This window comes from Macaca nemestrina, chromosome 3 (genome assembly GCF_043159975.1).
Source record: "Macaca nemestrina isolate mMacNem1 chromosome 3, mMacNem.hap1, whole genome shotgun sequence".
In the NCBI taxonomy this organism is placed as follows: domain Eukaryota; kingdom Metazoa; phylum Chordata; class Mammalia; order Primates; family Cercopithecidae; genus Macaca; species Macaca nemestrina.
This window is the reverse complement of record NC_092127.1, coordinates 35,102,534-35,122,781: the sequence shown is the minus strand read 5'-3', so window position 1 is coordinate 35,122,781 and position 20,248 is coordinate 35,102,534. Positions and strand designations below refer to the sequence as shown.

The following is a 20,248-nucleotide window of genomic DNA, read 5'->3' as shown; positions in this document are numbered from 1 at the left end:
GAAATCTATAATTTATCAGTTATCTTAATAATGTTTAGAATTTGCTGAACATTTTACCTTATGTGAATTAAGGACAAAATATAAATGTTCAGAGCAAAAAAAAAAAAGTCATTCTGATGTTTGTCCTTCATAGAATAGGATGAGTTTGTTATTTTATTATTTTGATTAATGTCTAAAATAAAAGATAAACACATTATGATATAACATTACTCTTGATTTTAATTATCCCTTTTGAAATAGAATTATGTGATTGTCACTAAACATAAGCATTTATAGTATATCATTAATGAGTCACTATTTTAGTGGTTGCTTTGTCAGTAGGTCAAATTTACTAAGCTTAGATTTGTTTTCTCACATATTCTTTGTGAGCTTATACAGTTTCCACATTAATTTACCAGAAATAAGATACACATCTCTCTTTTAGGAATGCCCTAACTTCCCATCATTTTGTCCAATTAAATGGATTGAAGATACTTAATGTTTCTAAGCTAGACCGACAGAGAATAATAGTTGTATGACAAGTAAATAAGTTTTGCTGGGAAGATGTTGCTTAAGTGATAAAATGGTTCAGCCAACAAGTGAACCAAAAGTTAACTATTAACTAAGGAAAGGTAACCATTTCTAAAGTCACTCCTAGCAGAGTACCCAGATATATATAGGATTGAAGATCTCTCAGTTAAGTCTACATGAAAAGGATGGTTTCTTGGAGCTTCCACAAATTTAAAACCATGAAACATCTATTATTGCTACTATTGTGTGTTTTTCTAGTTAAGTCCCAAGGTGTCAACGGCAATGAGGAGGTGAATTTTTTAAAGCATTATTATATTATTAGTAGTATTATTAATATAAGATGTAACATAATCATATTATGTGAATAGTTATTTCAATGAAATTAGCATTGCTTACAGTTATGAAATTGAATTGTTAACCTTTGATTTATTGTATTTAAAGAATGTTTCATAGTATTTCTTATATAAAAACAAAGTAATTTCTTGTTTTCTGGTTTATCACCTGTGTTTTCTTAAGATGAAGAGGGTTTAGCTAATGTAAGTTGTGCTTTTCTCACTTGCTATCCTGAGTACTGTGATTTTCATTTACTTCTAGCGATACAGGATTACAATTAAGAGGACAAGATCTGAAAATGTCACAAACTATAAAATAATAAAAGAGCAGTATTTTAAAACAAAAAACACTGGTGGTAGGTAGATTTTTCTTTGGTGAGCGAAGGTAGTATATTGTTACTGAGATTATTATTTATAAAAATTATAACTAAACCTAAAAGCCAAATATGTCAAGTGTAATGATAGAAAATGAAATATTGCTTTTTTCAGATGAAAAAATTTAAATTAGAGGTAGTGTGTATTGTTATTATTAATAGTTATGAAGCACGGTTCAGTCTAATTTATTTGTAGAATAGTTTGTCCTCAACTATTATTTTTGCTGAATTATTGCTGCTAATTTTCAGTTACTAAAAATACAGAAATGCGTTTAGGACAATGAATATTTAAGGAATTTAAATTTTATCATCAAATGTATCTTGGCAAATTTCTTACGTATAGCATAGTATTAAACTAGAAATAAGAATACACAGTAATATTTAAATGAAGTGATTCATTTTGGATCATTATTGAGTTTCAAGGGAACTTCAGTGTTCTAATTATCAGACTCGACGTGTAAGAACATATAGTTAATCTGCTTGTATGTGTAAAAACATGTGGTTAATCTGGTTAAGTCTGGTTAATCATATTAGGTAAGAAAAATATAAAGAATGTGTAAGACTAAATTTTTGTAAAGTACTCTGCAAACCATTTTCACATTTCTGTTTACCAACTAATCCTCACAGAGATAGTTTAGTAGTTTAGGGGTTTTGATTATTCAACAAGTGGCCTTCATAATTTCTTTAAGTGTTTTTCTTTAAGTATATAATTTCTTTAAATATTTTTTAAAATTTCCTTTTCTCTAGTAAAGTCAGACCATGCATGCTACCTCTCTAGTGGCACTCTTAAATAAAAAGAAAATAATTTTCTCCTGCTATAAATTTATTTGTAATAAACAGATGAATCACATTTCTTAAAATCTGTTTTAGAGAGGGTAAGCTCTGACTAGGACCATGCCTTCAATGTGAAATATGTATATATCCTCCAAATCTTTACATATTAAGGATTTATATAGTCAACTGGTTAAACAGGAACATCTGGAGCCAGCCTGGCTGGGTTTTAATCCTAGCACCATCTTACTAAATGTTAAATAATATTATAACCTAATGAATAAATGACAATACAATTCCAAATAGAGTTCATCTGATGACTTCTAGACTCACAAAATTGCGAGAGAGCTCAGTTGTTGCTCAGTTGTTCCAAATCATGTCATTTGTTAATTTGTAATTAAGATCCAAAGGATGTAGCTACTGACAAAAAAAATGAGAATGTAGTTAATCCAAATCAAAACTTTCCTATTGCAATGCATATTTTCTGCCTCATTATCTTTTAATGTAATATTTTAAGTTAGCAAGTAATTTGAATTATAATGCACAAGGCTTGATAATTATTTTAAATATAAGAAAATCATGGTGTTTCATAAAGAAATCATGTAGGAAATTTCAAGATAATGGTTTAACCAATAATTTTGTTGATAGAAGACTAAAAGTGAACTTAGCAGTGGAGAGGCCACTTAAACTGTCTTGTTATGTGTGAATTCAATAATAATAATAACGAGCACTTATTATTGCCAAGTACTGTTCTGAGGGTACCACATGCAATAAGTTATTTAATCCTTACAATAATCTTGTAAAGCCGATTCAAACTGTCATTACACTTACTTCGCAGATGAGAAAACTGGGGCACGGATAAAGCAACTTGCCTGAGGTCCCATAGCTAGTGAGAGGTAGGGTCAAGACTTACAAGCAGCCTAGCTCCAGAGTACCTTATGAGGGTCAAAGATTGTCTTATTACAAATACATTCTAAGAAGAATCAACCTTTAATAAGTCTTTAATGTCTCTTAAATATGTTTGTATATGAGTCTAATCATAAGTTCACAAAAATGAAAGTAGGGAAGTGATTAACAATAATCATAGGAATCTAACAATCCAAGTGGCTTGAGAATATTTATTCTTCTTGACAGTATAGATTCTTTACAATTTTGTGTGTTCCTATGTACGTTTTAGGAATATGAAGTCATTACTATTCATAATCTGATACAGCTTTGTCGTAAGGCCTCTCTTTAAAAACTACATTGCATCATAGTTTTTTGTGCAGTTGGTCTTTCTACTGTTACTAAACAGTAAGCAACCTACAGATTCACTATCACCAACCAGCCAGTTGATGAATCTTAAGCAAATCATCAAGCTTGTGATAACCTAAATTATAAAATGAGGGTGTTGAAATAGTTACATTCCAAATCTTCTATAACACTCTGCATTTTATTTCTGCCTCGATCCTTGTAGGGCCCCTTCAGTGGCCGCAGTCATCGACCCCTTGACAAGAAAAGAGAAGAGGCTCCCAGCCTGAGGCCTGCCCCACCGCCCATCAGTGGGGGTGGCTATCGGGCTCGTCCAGCCAAAGCAGCTGCCAGTCAAAAGAAAGTAGAAAGAAAAGCCCCTGATGCTGGAGGCTGTCTTCACGCTGACCCAGACCTGGTGGGTGCACTGATGTTTCTTGCAGTGGTGGCTCTCTCACGCAGAGAAAGCCTGTAGTCATGGCAGTCTCCTAATGTTTCATTGACCTGTATTACCATCATTGTTATTTTGTCTGTTTATTTTAGAAATAAAATTCAAAACATAAACATATTGGGCCTTGGGTTAGGCTTTCTTTCTTGTTTTCTTTGGTCTGGGCCCAAAATTACAAATTAGGATATGTGGGTGCCACCTTTCCATTTGTATTTTTCCCACTGCCTTTGTTCAGTTGGTAAAATTTTCATAGCCCAATTATATTTCTTCTGTGGTAGGGAATATTTTAAATCTCCACAAGAGTATGATGATGACTTTCAAATTTCTGGTCTTACAGAAAACCAAGTAGTAAGTTTTTATGTTGGCTAATCATATTGCTGAATTTTCCTATGTGCTATTTTAACAAATGTCCACAACCCAAATCCTTCATCTAATGCCTGCTATTTTCTTTGTTTTTAGGGGGTGTTGTGTCCTACAGGATGTCAGTTGCAAGAAGCTTTGCTACAACAGGAAAGCCCAATCAGAAGTAGTGTTGATGAGTTAAAGAACAGTGTGCAAATTGTTTCCCAGACCTCCTCTTCTACCTTTCAGTACACGTATTTGCTGAAAGACATGTGGCAAAAGAGGCAGAAGCAAGTAAAAGGTAGATATCCTTGTGCTTCCTTTTGATTTTCAGCTATAAAACTGGAACTGTTGACTGCCACGAGAATGCATGGCTGTGAGAAGATTAACATTTCTGAGTTAGTTAAATAGCATTCATACTGCTTTTGGGCACCTTCCCTTGCAACTTGCCAGATAAGCACTATTTAGCTCTTATTCCAAGTCTGGCATCAGCAAGTATGATTTTCTATGAGAAATTCCACTATGACTCCTTATTTTAAGTATACAAGAAACTTGTGACTCAGAAGATAATATTCACAGAGTGGAAGAAAAACGCTAGCATTTAAAGTTTCAACATTTGAGGTTTTGAATGAGAGAGTTATCCATAATATATTCAATCATATTGTGGATAATGACACCTAACCTGTGAATCTTGAGGTCAGAATGTTGAGTGCTATTGACTTGGTGGTTAGAAAATAGCTAGTTCATGAGCCTCGCCCAGGCATCTCAGTGAGTAGCATACCCACAGCTGGAAATTTTCCAAAGAAATCAAAGAAATCTTGAGATCTTATAAATTTCAAGGTTCTGCTATACTTACGTGAAATGGATAAATAAATCAAGCATATCCACTCTATAAGATTGAACTTCTCAGATGGAAGACCCCAATACTGCTTTCTCCTCTTTTCCCTCACCAAAGAAATAAACAACCTATTTCATTTATTACTGGACACAATCTTTAGCTTTTACCTATGGTAAATTACTAGTATGGTAGTTAGGATATATGTTCATTTGTATATGTCATGGGCCAAATCATTTCCTATAAATATGACTATATAGCATAACTGCTTGGTGGTAGCTCAGTGTTTATTAGTTTATTCTCAGAAAATCAAAATTGTATAGCTAAATACATTAGTTTTATGAGGCAAAAATGATGACTATTTCTATATAATTTCATTTTTCCAGATAATGAAAATGTAGTAAATGAGTACTCCTCAGACCTGGAAAAGCACCAATTATATATAGATGAGACTGTGAATAGTAATATCCCAACTAATCTTCGTGTGCTTCGTTCAATCCTGGAAAACCTGAGAAGCAAAATACAAAAGTTAGAATCTGATGTCTCAGCTCAAATGGAATATTGTCGCACCCCATGCACTGTCAGTTGTAATATTCCTGTGGTGTCTGGCAAAGGTAACTGATTCATAAACATATTTCTAGAGAGTTCCAGAAGAACTCACACACCAAAAATAAGAGAACAACAACAATAAAAATGTTGAGTGGATTTTCCCAACAGATCATAATGACGTTACAGTACATCACAAAAATATCCTTAGCCAGTTGTGTTTTGGCCCGGCCTGGCGCATTTACTGGTTTTGATGAGCACGACGGGGCACAGGATAATAAGGGTGGTAGTCCCAGGGGTAGCTGATGTGTGCATCTGCGTACTGGCTTGAACAGATGGCAGAATTGCAGATAGATATAGAAGTTTCTCCGTCTTGTGTGTTCTGGAAGCTTATGGATATTCCAGGACACAAAAGGTGGAGAAGAGCTTTTTACATCCTCTTAGCAGATAAACATCCTCAAAACTGGGCTGGATTTACGAAAGTAAAATGAAAATCTAATATTTGTTATATTATTCTCAAAGGTCTGTAATAAAACATTCCTTAGTAACTTATGTAATACTATCTTAAAGAATTGGTGACTAAAGACAAAGTAATTATGTAAAGACAAAGTAATTATATCATAAGCCCCTGAACATAATGTTGTCTTATGTTTGCAGAATGTGAGGAAATTATCAGGAAAGGTGGTGAAACATCTGAAATGTATCTCATTCAACCCGACAGTTCTGTCAAACCATATAGAGTATACTGTGATATGAACACAGAAAATGGCGGTAAGTTTTCGACAGTTGTTGACCTGTTGATCTATAATTATTTGGATGACATAAAATGCCAGGAAACAAGGCCAGGTATGGTGGCTCATGCCTGTAATTCCAGCACTTTGGGAGTCCAAAGTAGGCTGATCGGTTGAGCCTAGGAGTTTGAAACTAGCCTGGGCAACATAATGAGACCATGAGTCTACAAAAAAAAAAAAAAAAAAAATCAGCTGGGTTGACAGTATGTGCCTGTAGTCCCAGCTATCCAGGAGACTGAGATAGGAGGATCACCTGAGCCCACAACCTGGAGGCTTGATCATGCTACTGCACTCTAGCCTGGGTAACAGAGGATAGTGAGATCCTGCTCAAAAAAAAAAAAAAAAAAAAAAAATTAATTGAAAAGCCAGGAAACAAGACTTAGCTCTAATATCTGACAGAGCTGACAATGAGTAATTTGATTTGGAATTCAACCTGATATTTAAAAAGTTATAAAATATCTATAATTCACAATTTGGAGTAAGATAAAGCACTTGTAGTTTTCAAAGATTTTACAAGTTTTCCTCTCATATTTATTTCCTTATTGTATCTATTCTAGAGCACCAAATATATAATAAATGGAATGGACAGGGGATTCAGATATTCTTTTCAAAGTGACATTATTTGCTGTTGGTTAATATATGCTCTTTTTGTTTCTGTCAACCAAAGGATGGACAGTGATTCAGAACCGTCAAGATGGTAGCGTTGACTTTGGCAGGAAATGGAATCCATATAAACAGGGATTTGGAAATATTGCAACCAACACAGATGGGAAGAATTACTGTGGCCTACCAGGTAACAAACAGGCATGCAAAATAAAATCATTCTATTTGAAATGAGGTTTTTTTTCTCATTAAAAAACATACATTGTTGGAAGCCTGTTTTAGGCAGTTAAGAGGAGTTTCCTGACAAAAATGTGGAAGCTAAAGATAAGGGAAGAAAGGCAGTGTTTAGTTTCCCCAAATTTTATTTTTGGTGAGATTTTATTTTGTTTTTCTTTTAGGTGAGTATTGGCTTGGAAATGATAAAATTAGCCAGCTTACCAGGATGGGACCCACAGAACTTTTGATTGAAATGGAGGACTGGAAAGGAGATAAAGTAAAGGCTCACTATGGAGGATTCACTGTACAGAATGAGGCCAACAAATACCAGATCTCAGTGAACAAATATAGAGGAACAGCCGGCAATGCCCTCATGGATGGAGCATCTCAGCTGACGGGAGAAAACAGGACCATGACCATTCACAATGGCATGTTCTTCAGCACATATGACAGAGACAATGACGGCTGGTATGTGTGGCACTCTTTGCTCCTGCTTAAAAAATCCCACTAATATTACTACTCCGAATCATTAACAATGTTATAAATAGCTACCGTTTCCTGGGCACTTACTGTCAGCTACTGTACTAAGCTCTTTATGCATCACTCTAAAACATTTCAACTATAATGTAGACATTATTATTCTTATTTTACAGATGAGGTTTAGAGAGATTACATGACTTGTCCAATGTCACACAACTACCCAGAGATAGAACTAGAATTTGAGCACAGTTACTTTCTGAGTAATGAGCATTTAGATAAATACCTACATCTCTATATTCTAATGTGTATGTGAAAACTTTCATTTTCATTTCCAGGGTTCTCTGATACTAAGGGATGTAAAAGCTATTATTCCAGTATAAAGTAACCAATGCAGTCCCTAGATGGATTGGCCACAAAGGCCCAGTTCTCTCTCTTTCTTGCTATAGGGCACAGGAGGTCTTTGGTATATTAGTGTGACTCTATGTGTAGCACCCAAAGGAAAGAGTACTGTGCACACGAGTGTAGCACTCTTTTATGGGTAATCTGCAAAAAGTAACTTGACCACTGAGTTCTGTTTCTAATAACCCCAAACACATTTTCTTTCAGGCTAACAGCAGATCCCAGGAAACAGTGTTCTAAAGAAGATGGTGGTGGATGGTGGTATAATAGGTGTCACGCAGCCAATCCAAATGGCAGATACTACTGGGGTGGAAAATATACCTGGGACATGGCAAAGCATGGCACAGATGATGGGGTAGTATGGATGAATTGGAAGGGGTCATGGTACTCAATGAAGAAGATGAGTATGAAGATCAGGCCCTTCTTCCCACAGCAATAGTCCCCAATACGTACATTTTTGCTCTTCTCTATGTGACAACATTTTTGTACATTATGTTATTGTAATTTTCTTTAATACATTATATTCCTCTAAAACTCTCAAGCAGATGTGAGTGTGACTTTTTGAAAAAAGTATAGGATAAATTACATTAAAAATAGCACATGATTTTCTTTTGTATTCTTCATTTCTCTTGCTCACCAAGAAGTAACTAAAAGTATAGTTTTGACAGAGTCAGTGTTCATAATTTCAATTCTGGTTGACTGTGAGAAGTTTCAAATAAGGAAGAGGGATTTTTTTTATCCTTGTTGCAGGAAAACCATGAGGGAAAGGAACAACTGATGTTTAAAAGTCCACTTTAAAAACTACATTTATTTATGTAGGATCTGTCAAAGAAAACTTCCAAAAAGATTAATTAATTAAACCAGACTCTGTTGCAATAAGTTAATGTTTCCTTGTTTTTTAATCCACACATTCAGTGAGTTAGGCTTTGCACTCGTAAGGAAGGAGAAGCGTTCACAACCTAAAACATAATAAACTGGTCTTGAATATTTGAAGATTTAAAATCTGACTCCAGGCCAGGCACGGTGGCTCATGACTATAATCTCAGTACTTTGAGAGGCCGAGGCAGGCAGATCACGAAGTCAGGAGTTCATGACCAGCCTGACCAATATGGTAAAATCCCGTCTCTACTAAAAATACAAAAATTAGCCGGGCATGGTGGCGTGTGCCTGTAGTCCCAACTACTTGGGAGACTGAGGCAGGAGAATTGCTTGAACCTAGGAGGCAGAGGTTGCATTGGACAAGATCGCGACACTGCACTCCAGCCTGGGCTACAGAATGAGACTTTGTCTCAAAAAAAAAAAAAAAAGAAGACTCTATTCTACCATGGAAAAGCCACCACTCTGCCACTTAAATAGACATCGGGATCAGAGATTCCAAGAGGATAATCTGGATCAAGTCTTCACCAAGTGTTTTTTAAGGGAAATAATGAAATAGGGAGCAGAATGTGCTTATTGCCCATAGAAATGAGGTCTATTCTTGTCCTCAGTTAGGCTGTTTTTTTTTTTTTTTTTTTTACATAGTTATACCAGAACTAAAGTAAAAGTGGGTTTTCTGTTCTTTCTAATTCTCCCTATGAAATGGGCATATCATCTCAACGCCTCACTCCAACTGCCCATGGGCAACCCTATGACCCTAGGTCCTTCACCCCTAGTGTATCATCATTGCCACCCGTTTTTATGGCACTTATTGTTCTTAAGCTTATCCTCTTAATCTTTGCATGTAAGCAAAACTCATTAATTTATATCTTGGAAATGGTACTCCTCTCTTTGAATACTTATCAAATCCAACTTTAACTTTTGACCTGGTTTCTCTGCCACAAGTTCTGTCCCACTGGAGCCTGACTCACCTACCGCTTTGCCATCACATTTAATAGAAAACTCTCATCCTGCTTAACATTGGCTCCTTGCTATCTATATCCAAATTTCTTAAATTCAAATTTTTCAGTTGGAGGTAAAAATGGTCCCAGTACCATTTCCTGTTCCCTTCACTATAACCTACATTTTTGTCACAATAAGTTTTTCACCATTCCAGGACAGGTCAGGCCCTTTAAAAATTTCAACAGCTTATTGAGATGTAATTGATATAAAAAAAATCCTGCACATGTGTTGTGCTGGAGTCCTGTTGATTCCAACAGGGATGGCATCGTGTCCAAGAAGAGACCCGGAGCCAGTGAATGGGAATAGGGTTTATTTAGGACTTAAATACAGATGTGGTCCAGTGGCAGTGGGCTGGACAGGACCACTACTATTTGTAAAGAGTATGCAGTTTATATAACATTTCTACTTAGCACTCTCCATCTAGCAACCTCCATTTAGCCCAAAATAAAAGACCTTGGTTCCTTGCACATACTGCATTCCAAGGGACAGGCAGGGAGTTCAAGTGTCCTTCACAGATAAGAAGTGAATCTCTCTGGGTTGGCCATTCCCAGATTCCTTAGTTTAGGACTCTGAACACATATTCTTCTTAGACCACACAGTCATTCTCAAAGTATTCTTGAGTTATTGCCATCAGGTGCATCTACCATACAAAGTGTTAAACATATACAAGTTTATGATTTTGGAAATATACACACGCCCACAATATCATCGGCACAATCAAGATATTAAATATATCCATCACCTCCAAAAATTTCCTTATGTTCATTTATTTTAGTTTTTCATGGTATGAATGTTTAATATGAAATATTATCAACAAATTTTTAAGTGTACAATACTGTATTATTAATTTTAGGCACTATGTTTTACAGCAGATCTGTAGAACATATTCATGTAGTATAAATGAAATTTTATTTCCATTTCCCCCTACCTCCCATCCCCTGGCAACTACCATTCTATTTTCTGCTTTAACTGTTTCAGATACCTCATGTAAGTGAAATCATACAGTATCCTTTCGCACTGTTGTTAGGGATGTAAAACGGTGCAGCCACTATAGGAAGAAATGTGGAGGCCCTTAAAAAATTAGAAAACAATTCTAATTACCATATGATCCAGCAATCTCACTTCTGGGTATATATCCAAAAGAATTGATACCAGAATCTGGAAGCAATATTTGTACATCTATGTTCATTGCAACATTATTCTCAATGTTCAGGTCCTTTTATATGATGCCCTCTTTGCAGCAATGTCTTCCTCCCAACACCATGTGACAAACTGCTATTTGTTTTTTGTTGTTGTTGTTGTTGTTTTATTATTATTATACTTTAAGTTCTAGGGTACATGTGCATAACATGCAGGTTTGTTACATATGTATACTTGTGCCATGTTGGCGTGCTGTACCCATCAACTCGTCAGCATCCATCAACTCGTCATTTACATCAGGTATAACTCCCCATGCAATCCCTCCCCCCTCCCCCCTCCCCATGATAGGCCCCGGTGTATTATGTTCCCCTTCCCGAGTCCAAGTGATCTCATTGTTCAGTTCCCACCTATGAGTGAGAACATGCGGTGTTTGGTTTTCTGTTCTTGCGATAGTTTGCTGAGAATGATGGTTTCCAGCTGCATCCATGTCCCTACAAAGGACACAAACTCATCCTTTTTTATGGCTGCATAGTATTCCATGGTGTATATGTGCCACATTTTTTTAATCCAGTCTGTCACTAATGGACATTTGGGTTGATTCAAAGTCTTTGCTATTTGTTTTTAAACCTTGCTTTAACTGTCACCGCCCAGAGAAGACTTTCTAAAACCCTTGGGCAAATTTTGTTACTTTTTGACAATGAATGCCTGAGGCCTATCTGTTTGGTATAACGCTTTCCTTCACTAACAATGAGCTCTTATCCAGCTTTGATTCCAGAATCGTCAGCCTGTCAGAATGGCTAATTTTCATCCAGCATTTGTGAATGCTAGATGGCTAAATCCACTGATGTTCAAAGTCTTGAATATCCTCCTTTTTAAATGTAGAACCCATTTTCTGATAAAGCCACAAACAGAAACTTAACATTCAAAATTCTTGAATATGGAACTTTTGGGGCAATACTGAGAGTCGCAAAAGTTCACAGAATGAAAGATGGGGGTTGGGAGGACTGCAATCCTCAGACTTTTGCTCACTCCTTACGTGTTCACAGAGGATCAAAGGAATCCTTAGAACTTGAAGTAATGCCATAGAAGAAAAACCACTAAAGTAGGTAATCTGATGGTCAATTCTTAGTTAATGTACAAATAGAAAAAACGCAGAGACCACTCCCAGGTAATATGTAAGTCTATCTAGAAAGAAATGCACTTTCTTGGCTGGGCCCAGTGGCTCCCATCTGCAAACCCAGCACTTTGCCAGGATGAGGTGGGAAGATTGCTTCAGGCCAGGAGTTAGAGGCCAGCCTGGCAACATAGTAAGACCCTGTGTCTACTATAAAACTTGTAAAAACAAACAAAAATACAATAACAAAAAAGAAATGCACTTTCTTAAGGCGTAATTTGGTAAGAAATGTTATGTGTCTGATTTTGCCCATTCAGGCATCACGATTTTGAATATAATAAAAAAGGTAGCTTCCCTAGTTAGAATATATAAAACAGTATTATATAACTCATGATTTTAAGATAATAGAAAGATTAGTTGAAAGTTTTTAATCCCACACTCTGGCATGAGAACTATTTTTTATATATATATATGTGTGTGTGTGTGTATGTGTGTGTGTGTGTGTGTGTGTGTATGTATATATATGTAATTATACAATTAGGACTGAAAGTCTGCTACAAACTATAATGGATATATGCACTTGGGACATAAGCCTCTAGTTCCTCTTTATTTATGAATCAAGAGAAACAGCTAACTCAGGGATTGTTTTTAAACTGACTACAGATTCCCACCATGGGGCAAAAAGATGGGTGATGTGACACATCACCAGCTGCAGTAGCTCAGCTCACATTTCTCAGCATTACACTCTTAATATCCTGTATGCTGATCATTTAAACCTACTGACACCTATAATCCCAGCACTTTGGGAGGCCGAGGTGGGCGGATCATGAGGTCAGGAAATTGAGACCATCCTGGCAAACATGGTGAAACCGAAACCCTGTCTCTACTAAAAATACAAAAATTATCTGGGTGTGGTGGTGTGCACCTGTAAACCCAGCTACTCGGGAGGCTGAGGCAGGAGAATCATTTGAACCCAGAAGGCGGAGGTTGCAGTAAGCTGAGATCACACCACTGCCCTCCAGCCTGTGTGATAGACTGAGACTCCGTCTCAAAGGAAAAAAAAAAATGCAGATTTCTTGGTACTAACCTAGGTTTATTACATCAGATTCTCTACAGGGAAAGAGCCTGAGTCTCCATTTTAAAATAGATGTCCCTGAGAGTTACTGATCACTGGTTGGGTTTGAGAGTTACTGATAGAGGCCACATTTGTATTTACCCGAGACTCCCTTGATATTTCTTACCCAGTATCCTTTTCACTCAAATGGTGACCATAAGGCAATATTTTGAGCAAATAGTCATCCTTAAAGTTATCCTGAATAACTTCACAGGTGACCACTGTCTATGTTTAGGACTGGACTTGGGTTTAATATGTTTCCAAATGCTAGAATCACTGGGTTTAATATGTCTCCAAATGCTAGAATCACTATTTCCACTATACTGGTGTTAGTCTCTGGTGATTCTCTAGCTTGGACTTCAAATTCTCTTGAAGTGTAGAAAAGAATTACAGATGTTACCTCTCATATGTACATAGAACTGACACTTCAGTTTTTGAATTCCATCCTCCCCCTCACTGTTGCACGTGATCTGATGCTCTTGCTTGAACTTCTTGTGGTGTGCAGTTCTGCACCAAATAGCAATGAATTGGTACATAGTAATGCATACACATGGAAAGTGGAATCAGGCTGGGTTTTTTTTTTTTCGTTTGTTTGTTTGTTTGTTTGTTTCTTTTCGAGACAGAGTTTTGTTCTAGCTGCCCAGGCTGGAGTACAATGACGTTCGCCATCTCGGCTCATGGCAACTTCTGCCTCCCAGGTTCAAGCAATTTTCCTGCCTCAGCCTCCCGAGTAGCTGGGATTACAGGGACACACTGCTATGACTGGATAATTTTGTATTTTTAGTAGAGACAGAGTTTCTCCATGTTGGTCAGGCTGGTCCCAAACTCCCGACCTCAGGTGATCCACCTGCCTAGGCCTCCCAAAGTGCGGGGATTACAGGCATGAGCCACTGTCCTTGGCCAACTGACATTTATTTTAACAACATTAATTGTGGAATTAAATAATGGAAGTAGCCCGTATTCTTTGTAGACATTTTGGGAAATATAAAAACGATTAGACCCATTTATAATTTCAGCACAGGCAGTGGAACAGCTAATACCTTCATTTATGTTTTTCGTCTTACCCTGTACATGTTTTAGTACCTGAATTTTTCACGCTGAGTCACAAAAAGTTTTCCATATTATTTAACATTCTTCTATAGTATCATTTTCTGTAATTCACTTTTTAAAGGCCATATAATATTCTATTATGGGAATTTATTTAAACAGTCTCCTCTCATTTCACATTTACGTTTTTTCCAATCTTTTTCTATTAAAGAGAGTACTGACATTAATATCCTTCTCCATAAACCTTTTGTGAATATATATCATATAACACATTGTATATGTGATTTATAATATAAATTTATTTTATATTTTAAAATATTTGTTTTATAATATTGTTTATACATTATAAATGTATATTTATAATATAATATTTATTTATTTATTTCTAGGATAAATTACTGGAAGCAGAATATCTGGAGGAAATAAAGGTTTTGGGGTCAGCACAGTAGCTCATGCCTGTAATCCTAGCACTTTGGAAGGCTGAGGTGGGAGGATTGCTTGGCCCAGGCTGCAGTGAGCCCTGATTGTGCTACTGCTACTGCACTACAGCCTGGATGACAGAGTGAGAACCTGCCTCAAAAAAAAGAATGATTTTGGCGTTTTAAACTGAAAAAATATATATATATATAAAAATATAGCCAAGTAACTCTCCAGAAAGATTGTACCGATTTACCTCTGATGCACAGAATTACATACTTAATTTTTATTTTTCTTTTTCATCACTAATATTATGATTAAAATGTTAGTAATTACTTTAATTTTCATATCTTGAATTAGTAGTACAAGCAAGAGATTTAAAAATATTTAATGACCATTTTACTATCTTTTTTGAATTGCCTATCCATGTCCTTTGCTCAAGTTTCTTTTTTTTCTTTTTTGTTTTTTCTTTTCTTCTCTTTTTTTTGAGACAGGGTCTCGTTCTATCACCCAGGCTGGAGTACAGTGGCGTGATCTTGGCTTACTGCAACTTCTGCTTCCTGGGCTCAGGTGATTCTCCCACCTCAGCCTCCCAAATAGCTGGGACCACAGGCATGCACCACCATACCTAACTAATTTTTTTGTATTTTTTGTAGAGACAGGGTTTCACCGTGTTGCCCAAGCTGGTCTCAGACTCCTGGACTAAAGCGATCCGCCCTCCCTGACCTCCCGAAGTGCTGGGATTATAAGCATGAGCCCCCGCGCCTGGCCCTTTCCTCAATTTTCCATTAGCAAAGTCATCTTTTATATGAATTACTCATTATATAATATGTAGCATAGCAATCAGAAACATGGTATTTTCTTCTATTTATACAAATATTTTCATTTGTAAGTGATTACACTGGGAGTCACATTCTTATGCAAATAATCTTAACTGGTACTGATGTTCACCATCAGACCTTTTCTTTTCTTCTCCCAACCAAGATGTGATCAACAGGCGATACACCTTTTTGTTTGTTTTTTGATTCAATTATATTTATTTCTGCCCCAAACTTTTTATTTTGAACAGTTTATACGCCACAGAGAAATTGCAAGAATTTTAATAAATACCTCTCTGTCCTTCTCCTAGTTTCACCCATTGTTTGTCAAAAGGAGATACTTAAGTGCAGTATTGCAACAGCTTATGTAGACATGCAACCTTGAGGTCATAGACCTATGAGGGATTGAGACAAAGGTGAATTTAGCAAATATTTTCCAGAGTACTCTGCTGTAATAACCACGTACCCATCTCCAGCAATGACCTGGTGAACAGGGAGACTACTGCTTAGTAACAGAGCAATTCTCAGCTCAAACCTGGCAGGTTCTAAGTTTTCTTGCCTCTGCGGTTTTGAATGGTTGCTCTTACTATGTGAAAATGGAAGACATCATGTCCTGTTCACGTTTAAGAATTAATTGAGATTTCCCCAGGAGCAAATTCTTCACAATACTGCTTTCCTCAGTGATATTTAATGCCTTCCCAGCCCTCACCCCCAATTAATTATTTTCCTCTATAAATGAGATTTATAAAGTACTTGGAATTCCATTAAAAAGAGGTAATCTGTAAATTAGATAAATGCATAAACAAATACATCAACTATAAGATATCTCAGAAATGGTTTCTGTGTAAATTTTGTCATCCACAAGCAACTTGTGTTATTTTCATGGCTACTGAAATTTAAATGTGGCTGCTTCCCAAGCTGTTTCAGCAAGTAATAAACATTGTATTACTTTATTTGCATATAACAAAGCTTTAATTTATGATTGCATGTGCTACATTGACACCTTGGCATTTCCTTTCAGGCTTTTCAAGACATGAAAAAGATTAGTGAACTTGGCTGGATGGGTCTTTCTGTTCTGATTCACCAGCTGTACCCCTAGCATCAGCTAACTAACTTGGAAATATATTTTGTTTTGGTGGGAAACCTATGACAAAATATAATTCGATCAGTGATACCACTGGGCCAATAATGAAAAGCAGATGCTATATACAATAGTGTCATGTTTATTTATGAAGTGTAGCATCATTATCCCAGAATGAATAATGAATGAGGCATGGAACTTAGGTGGTTAAAACCTGTAAGAACAATACCGTGGGCTTCATCCCCAGGTGTCCTCCTTATCATCACATTATTTCACCTCCTTAAACTACTATTTACTCACCTGAAAAATCAGTTCATAAAATGTTCTCACCTTCATTAAAAGAACACTAGTAATAATTGATTATCCATTAAAAGTATCCACATATTTGGGGGGAAACTTGAAATTCTTTATTCTAAAGAGTTTCCAGGAACTAAAAGTAAATACATAAACACAAGACTTGGATTAAAATGTCAATAATATCTTTTAATAAGAACCCAAATCTTAGCTTCATTATATTATGCATTCTGTAGAAGGTTGAAACAGATGATAAGTTCCTTTTTTATTTGTTTTGTTTAGCTTTGTTTGAAATACAGTTTCCCACTGTTGCCCAGGCTTGAGGGCAGTGGCACAATCACGGCCCACTGCAACCTCAAGCTTGATCTCCTTGGCTCTAGTGATCCTCTCACCTCAGCTTCCCGAGTAGCTGAGATCATAAGTATGCGACACCACATGCAGCTTATTTATTTATTTATTTTGTAGAGATAGGGTCTCACTATGTTGCCCAGGCTGGTCTTGCACTCCTGGACTCAAGTTATCCTTCTTCCACAGCCTTCCAAATTGCTGGGATTAGAGGCATGAGCCACTGCAGCTGCTCCTAAAAGTTCCTTTTTAACACTTAGATTTCTTAGGTCACAAAAATTTATTGAGTCATTATTATGTGTCAGGCCTTGTGTTAAGCACCAGATATTTTTTAGGTGTAAGTTTCTACACCTAAGAAAAGAAGAATTATGATATTTTTCTCATATACTATGGTATACTAAAGGAGAATATCAAAGACAGCTTTAGGCTAAAGGATGGAGATAGATTTACCTGGAGGCAAAATTAAAATCTAGCCAGATGTTTTTTCTATTCCTGACTCAGGATTAAAAACCCCAATTCAACGTTTTTCTCTCTAGCAGAAATATTTAAAACCATGTCCTTTCCTGGCAAAATTTTCACATTCATATCTGTTTTGTTCAATAATCCATTCATTCAACTAAGGACTATTTTGAAATAGATAACCTAAATAGAACTTGCATGTTAACGGAGGGAGGCCACATTATTTAAGTAAGGGAGTAAAAGTTAAGGAAAGAGGAAATAATATTTTTAAGTAAATGTAAAATAATTAAGTTTTAAAATGTATCTATTATTTATAAAAACTATTCTAAATAAGATGAAGAATAAATCTTGAAAATAAAGGGATATATAAAATTTAAGAAAAGGGAAAACAACGGTAAAATAAAATCATGTTTAAAAATTCATCTGTTATTTTGGGAAAGTCTTCCAAACAAAGTGACAAAAGTTATGTTGAAAATGAAATGACATGTCAAGATACGTAGGCAAATTCAAAGAAAAGAAAATCAAAAGTGATGACAATATTGATATTTGACAAGATGGAATTTAATTCCAAAAGGAGAAACAGAAAAGAAGGGAAACATTATGTAATGATAGAAAGTACAATTTGTGAAGAAGATATAACAATCATAAACTTTCATGCACTGTATAAAGAAGGAGCCAACCGTACGAAGCAGAATTCCTAAAATGCAAAGACCACACACATGCACAAAACCACAGTGAGGTCTTTTTATACACACACACACGCACACACACACAAACACGATGAAAAACTCATAACTATAATCCCAGTGCTTTGGGAGTCCCAGGCAAGAGGCCAGGAGTTTGAGCCACCAGTGAGCTATGATTGCACTACTGCACTCTTCCAGCCTAGGTAACAGAGTGAGACTCTGTCTCTTAAAAAAAGATACATAAAAAGGAAAAGATTTGGGATATTTAAATAATACCATTGACAGGCTTGGTAATATGGAACATTATAACATATGAATGTGATAATATACATTCTTTTCACCAATGAAACATTTGCAAAAGTTAATGCAAACTTGTCCACAAAGAAAACCTTAAAAATTCTATACTTTGGGAGACTGAGACAGGAGGATTACTTAAGGCCAGGAGTTTAAGACCAGCCTGGACAACATAGCAAGACTCTGTCTCTACAAAAAGGGAAAAAATTAACTGGACATGGTGCTGTGTGACTGTAGTCCCAGCTCCTCAGGAGGCTGAGATGGGAGAATTGCTTGAGCCCAGGAGGTAGAAGCTGCAATGAGCCGTGATTGTACCACTAGCAATAAAATTAATTAATTAATTAATTAAGGAAATCTAAAATGCTTAGAATGAAACAGTTGGTTAAATTAACAATATTTATTAAATACTTGAAAACTAATGATTGAAAGATGACTCACTCTAACCCCCTAAAAAATAACAAATTGGGTTTTAAAATGAGAAAATTGGAAATTAAGAAAAACTTCTCTAAGTAGTCCCAGAACAACAAAAGAAAGTAAAAATTAAAAGTACAATTTTACAGACAAAAAAAAAAAAAGGAAAAAAGTGGGGAATATGATGGAGACTACTGCATCCAATCTCTGCAATTGAAATGTGAGCAAGAAGGTATAAGCACAGGAGAGAGTTTATATATTGATCCCAAGAAAATCTTATAGAAAAAAATTGACATTTTAGTTCTATGGACAAAGAATGCTTTCTTTAATAAAGGATCCCAGTATAATTGGCTATCCATCCACAAGAAAACAAAAGTAGACTTTCTTCATGACATATTAAAATAAATTATAGGTTAAATATATATGTGCAAAAGAAAAAAACAGAAAAAAGAAAGAACATTTTAAAATTAAGGAAGTATTTGAAAGACTATATAATCTTAGGATGGGGAGACATTTTATGTAGAACAGGATACACTGTATAAATGAGCTCTATCCCAAAGGAATTCATAACCTAGTACCACAAATAATATAAATACATTAGAGTTAGGGATGGAATATGTTATTTTTGAGATAAGAACAAGCTATGAGGGCCTAGAGGACAATTTAATTCATTCTATGGTACACTGGGGAAGGGTTCACAGAAGCAGAATTATTTGAGCTGTTTTTAAAGGGGTGAATGGGTATCTTCTAGGTAGTTTATGAAAAGGCAGAAAATCATTTAAGGACCTAGTATTTCAGTGCCAGTGAGAAATTCAGTGTAATTAATGTATAGAATGATTGATTGCAGAGGTTGAAAATGGACCAGTTTGTGAAAGAGTTTATATTCTAAGCCAAGAAGTTTTAACTTAATTTTAATGTCTGTCTCCTGCTTAAGGCCACTGATAGTAGTTGAAGCTATGGTGATTGTCAGATCAATCAAGGAGAAAGGGTACTCACTGTAGAGCGAGAACATGTTTGGCCAAGAGTGGTAATTGCAGACTTCCATATCTATTCTCCCTCTTTTCCTTATTAGCAGAATCCTGATTTTAGTTAGGATAGACTTGTACTCAAGCTAAAAGTCAACTTGCCTCAGCTTCTCCTGCAACTAAGCTCATCTATGTGACTAAGTTGTGGCTAATATAAGCAGAAGTGCTGTTAGAACACTCAAGAAAGTTCCTTAAAAGGAGGAGGTACTCCTTTGCCCTTCAGTGTTTTCTCCACCTTCCAGATTGCC

The 20,248-nt window shown here is 35.9% G+C and overlaps 1 protein-coding gene across 1 annotated transcript; it reads left to right on the top strand.

The window, feature by feature from the left end:
• The first annotated feature begins 671 nt into the window (after nucleotides 1-671).
• LOC105463510 (fibrinogen beta chain) lies at nucleotides 672-8,418 on the top strand. The gene is made up of 8 exons (XM_011710650.2): nucleotides 672-800; nucleotides 3,444-3,635; nucleotides 4,125-4,308; nucleotides 5,229-5,456; nucleotides 6,046-6,159; nucleotides 6,847-6,972; nucleotides 7,181-7,466; nucleotides 8,085-8,418. Exons 1-8 carry the CDS (start codon nucleotides 687-689, stop codon nucleotides 8,314-8,316), a joined length of 1,476 nt encoding a protein of 491 aa, XP_011708952.1. The 5' UTR covers nucleotides 672-686; the 3' UTR covers nucleotides 8,317-8,418.
• The last annotated feature ends 11,830 nt before the right edge of the window (nucleotides 8,419-20,248 follow it).

What these genes read in the sequence shown, in the direction of transcription:
- LOC105463510 (XM_011710650.2), top strand. Translation starts at nt 687, where the DNA reads ATGAAAAGGATGGTTTCTTGGAGCTTCCACAAATTTAAAACCATGAAA. An exon ending in TTCACGCTGACCCAGACCTG is followed by an intron (nt 3,636 to 4,124) that starts GTGGGTGCACTG and finishes CTTTGTTTTTAG; the next exon opens with GGGGTGTTGTGTCCTACAGG. An exon ending in GAGGCAGAAGCAAGTAAAAG is followed by an intron (nt 4,309 to 5,228) that starts GTAGATATCCTT and finishes TCATTTTTCCAG; the next exon opens with ATAATGAAAATGTAGTAAAT.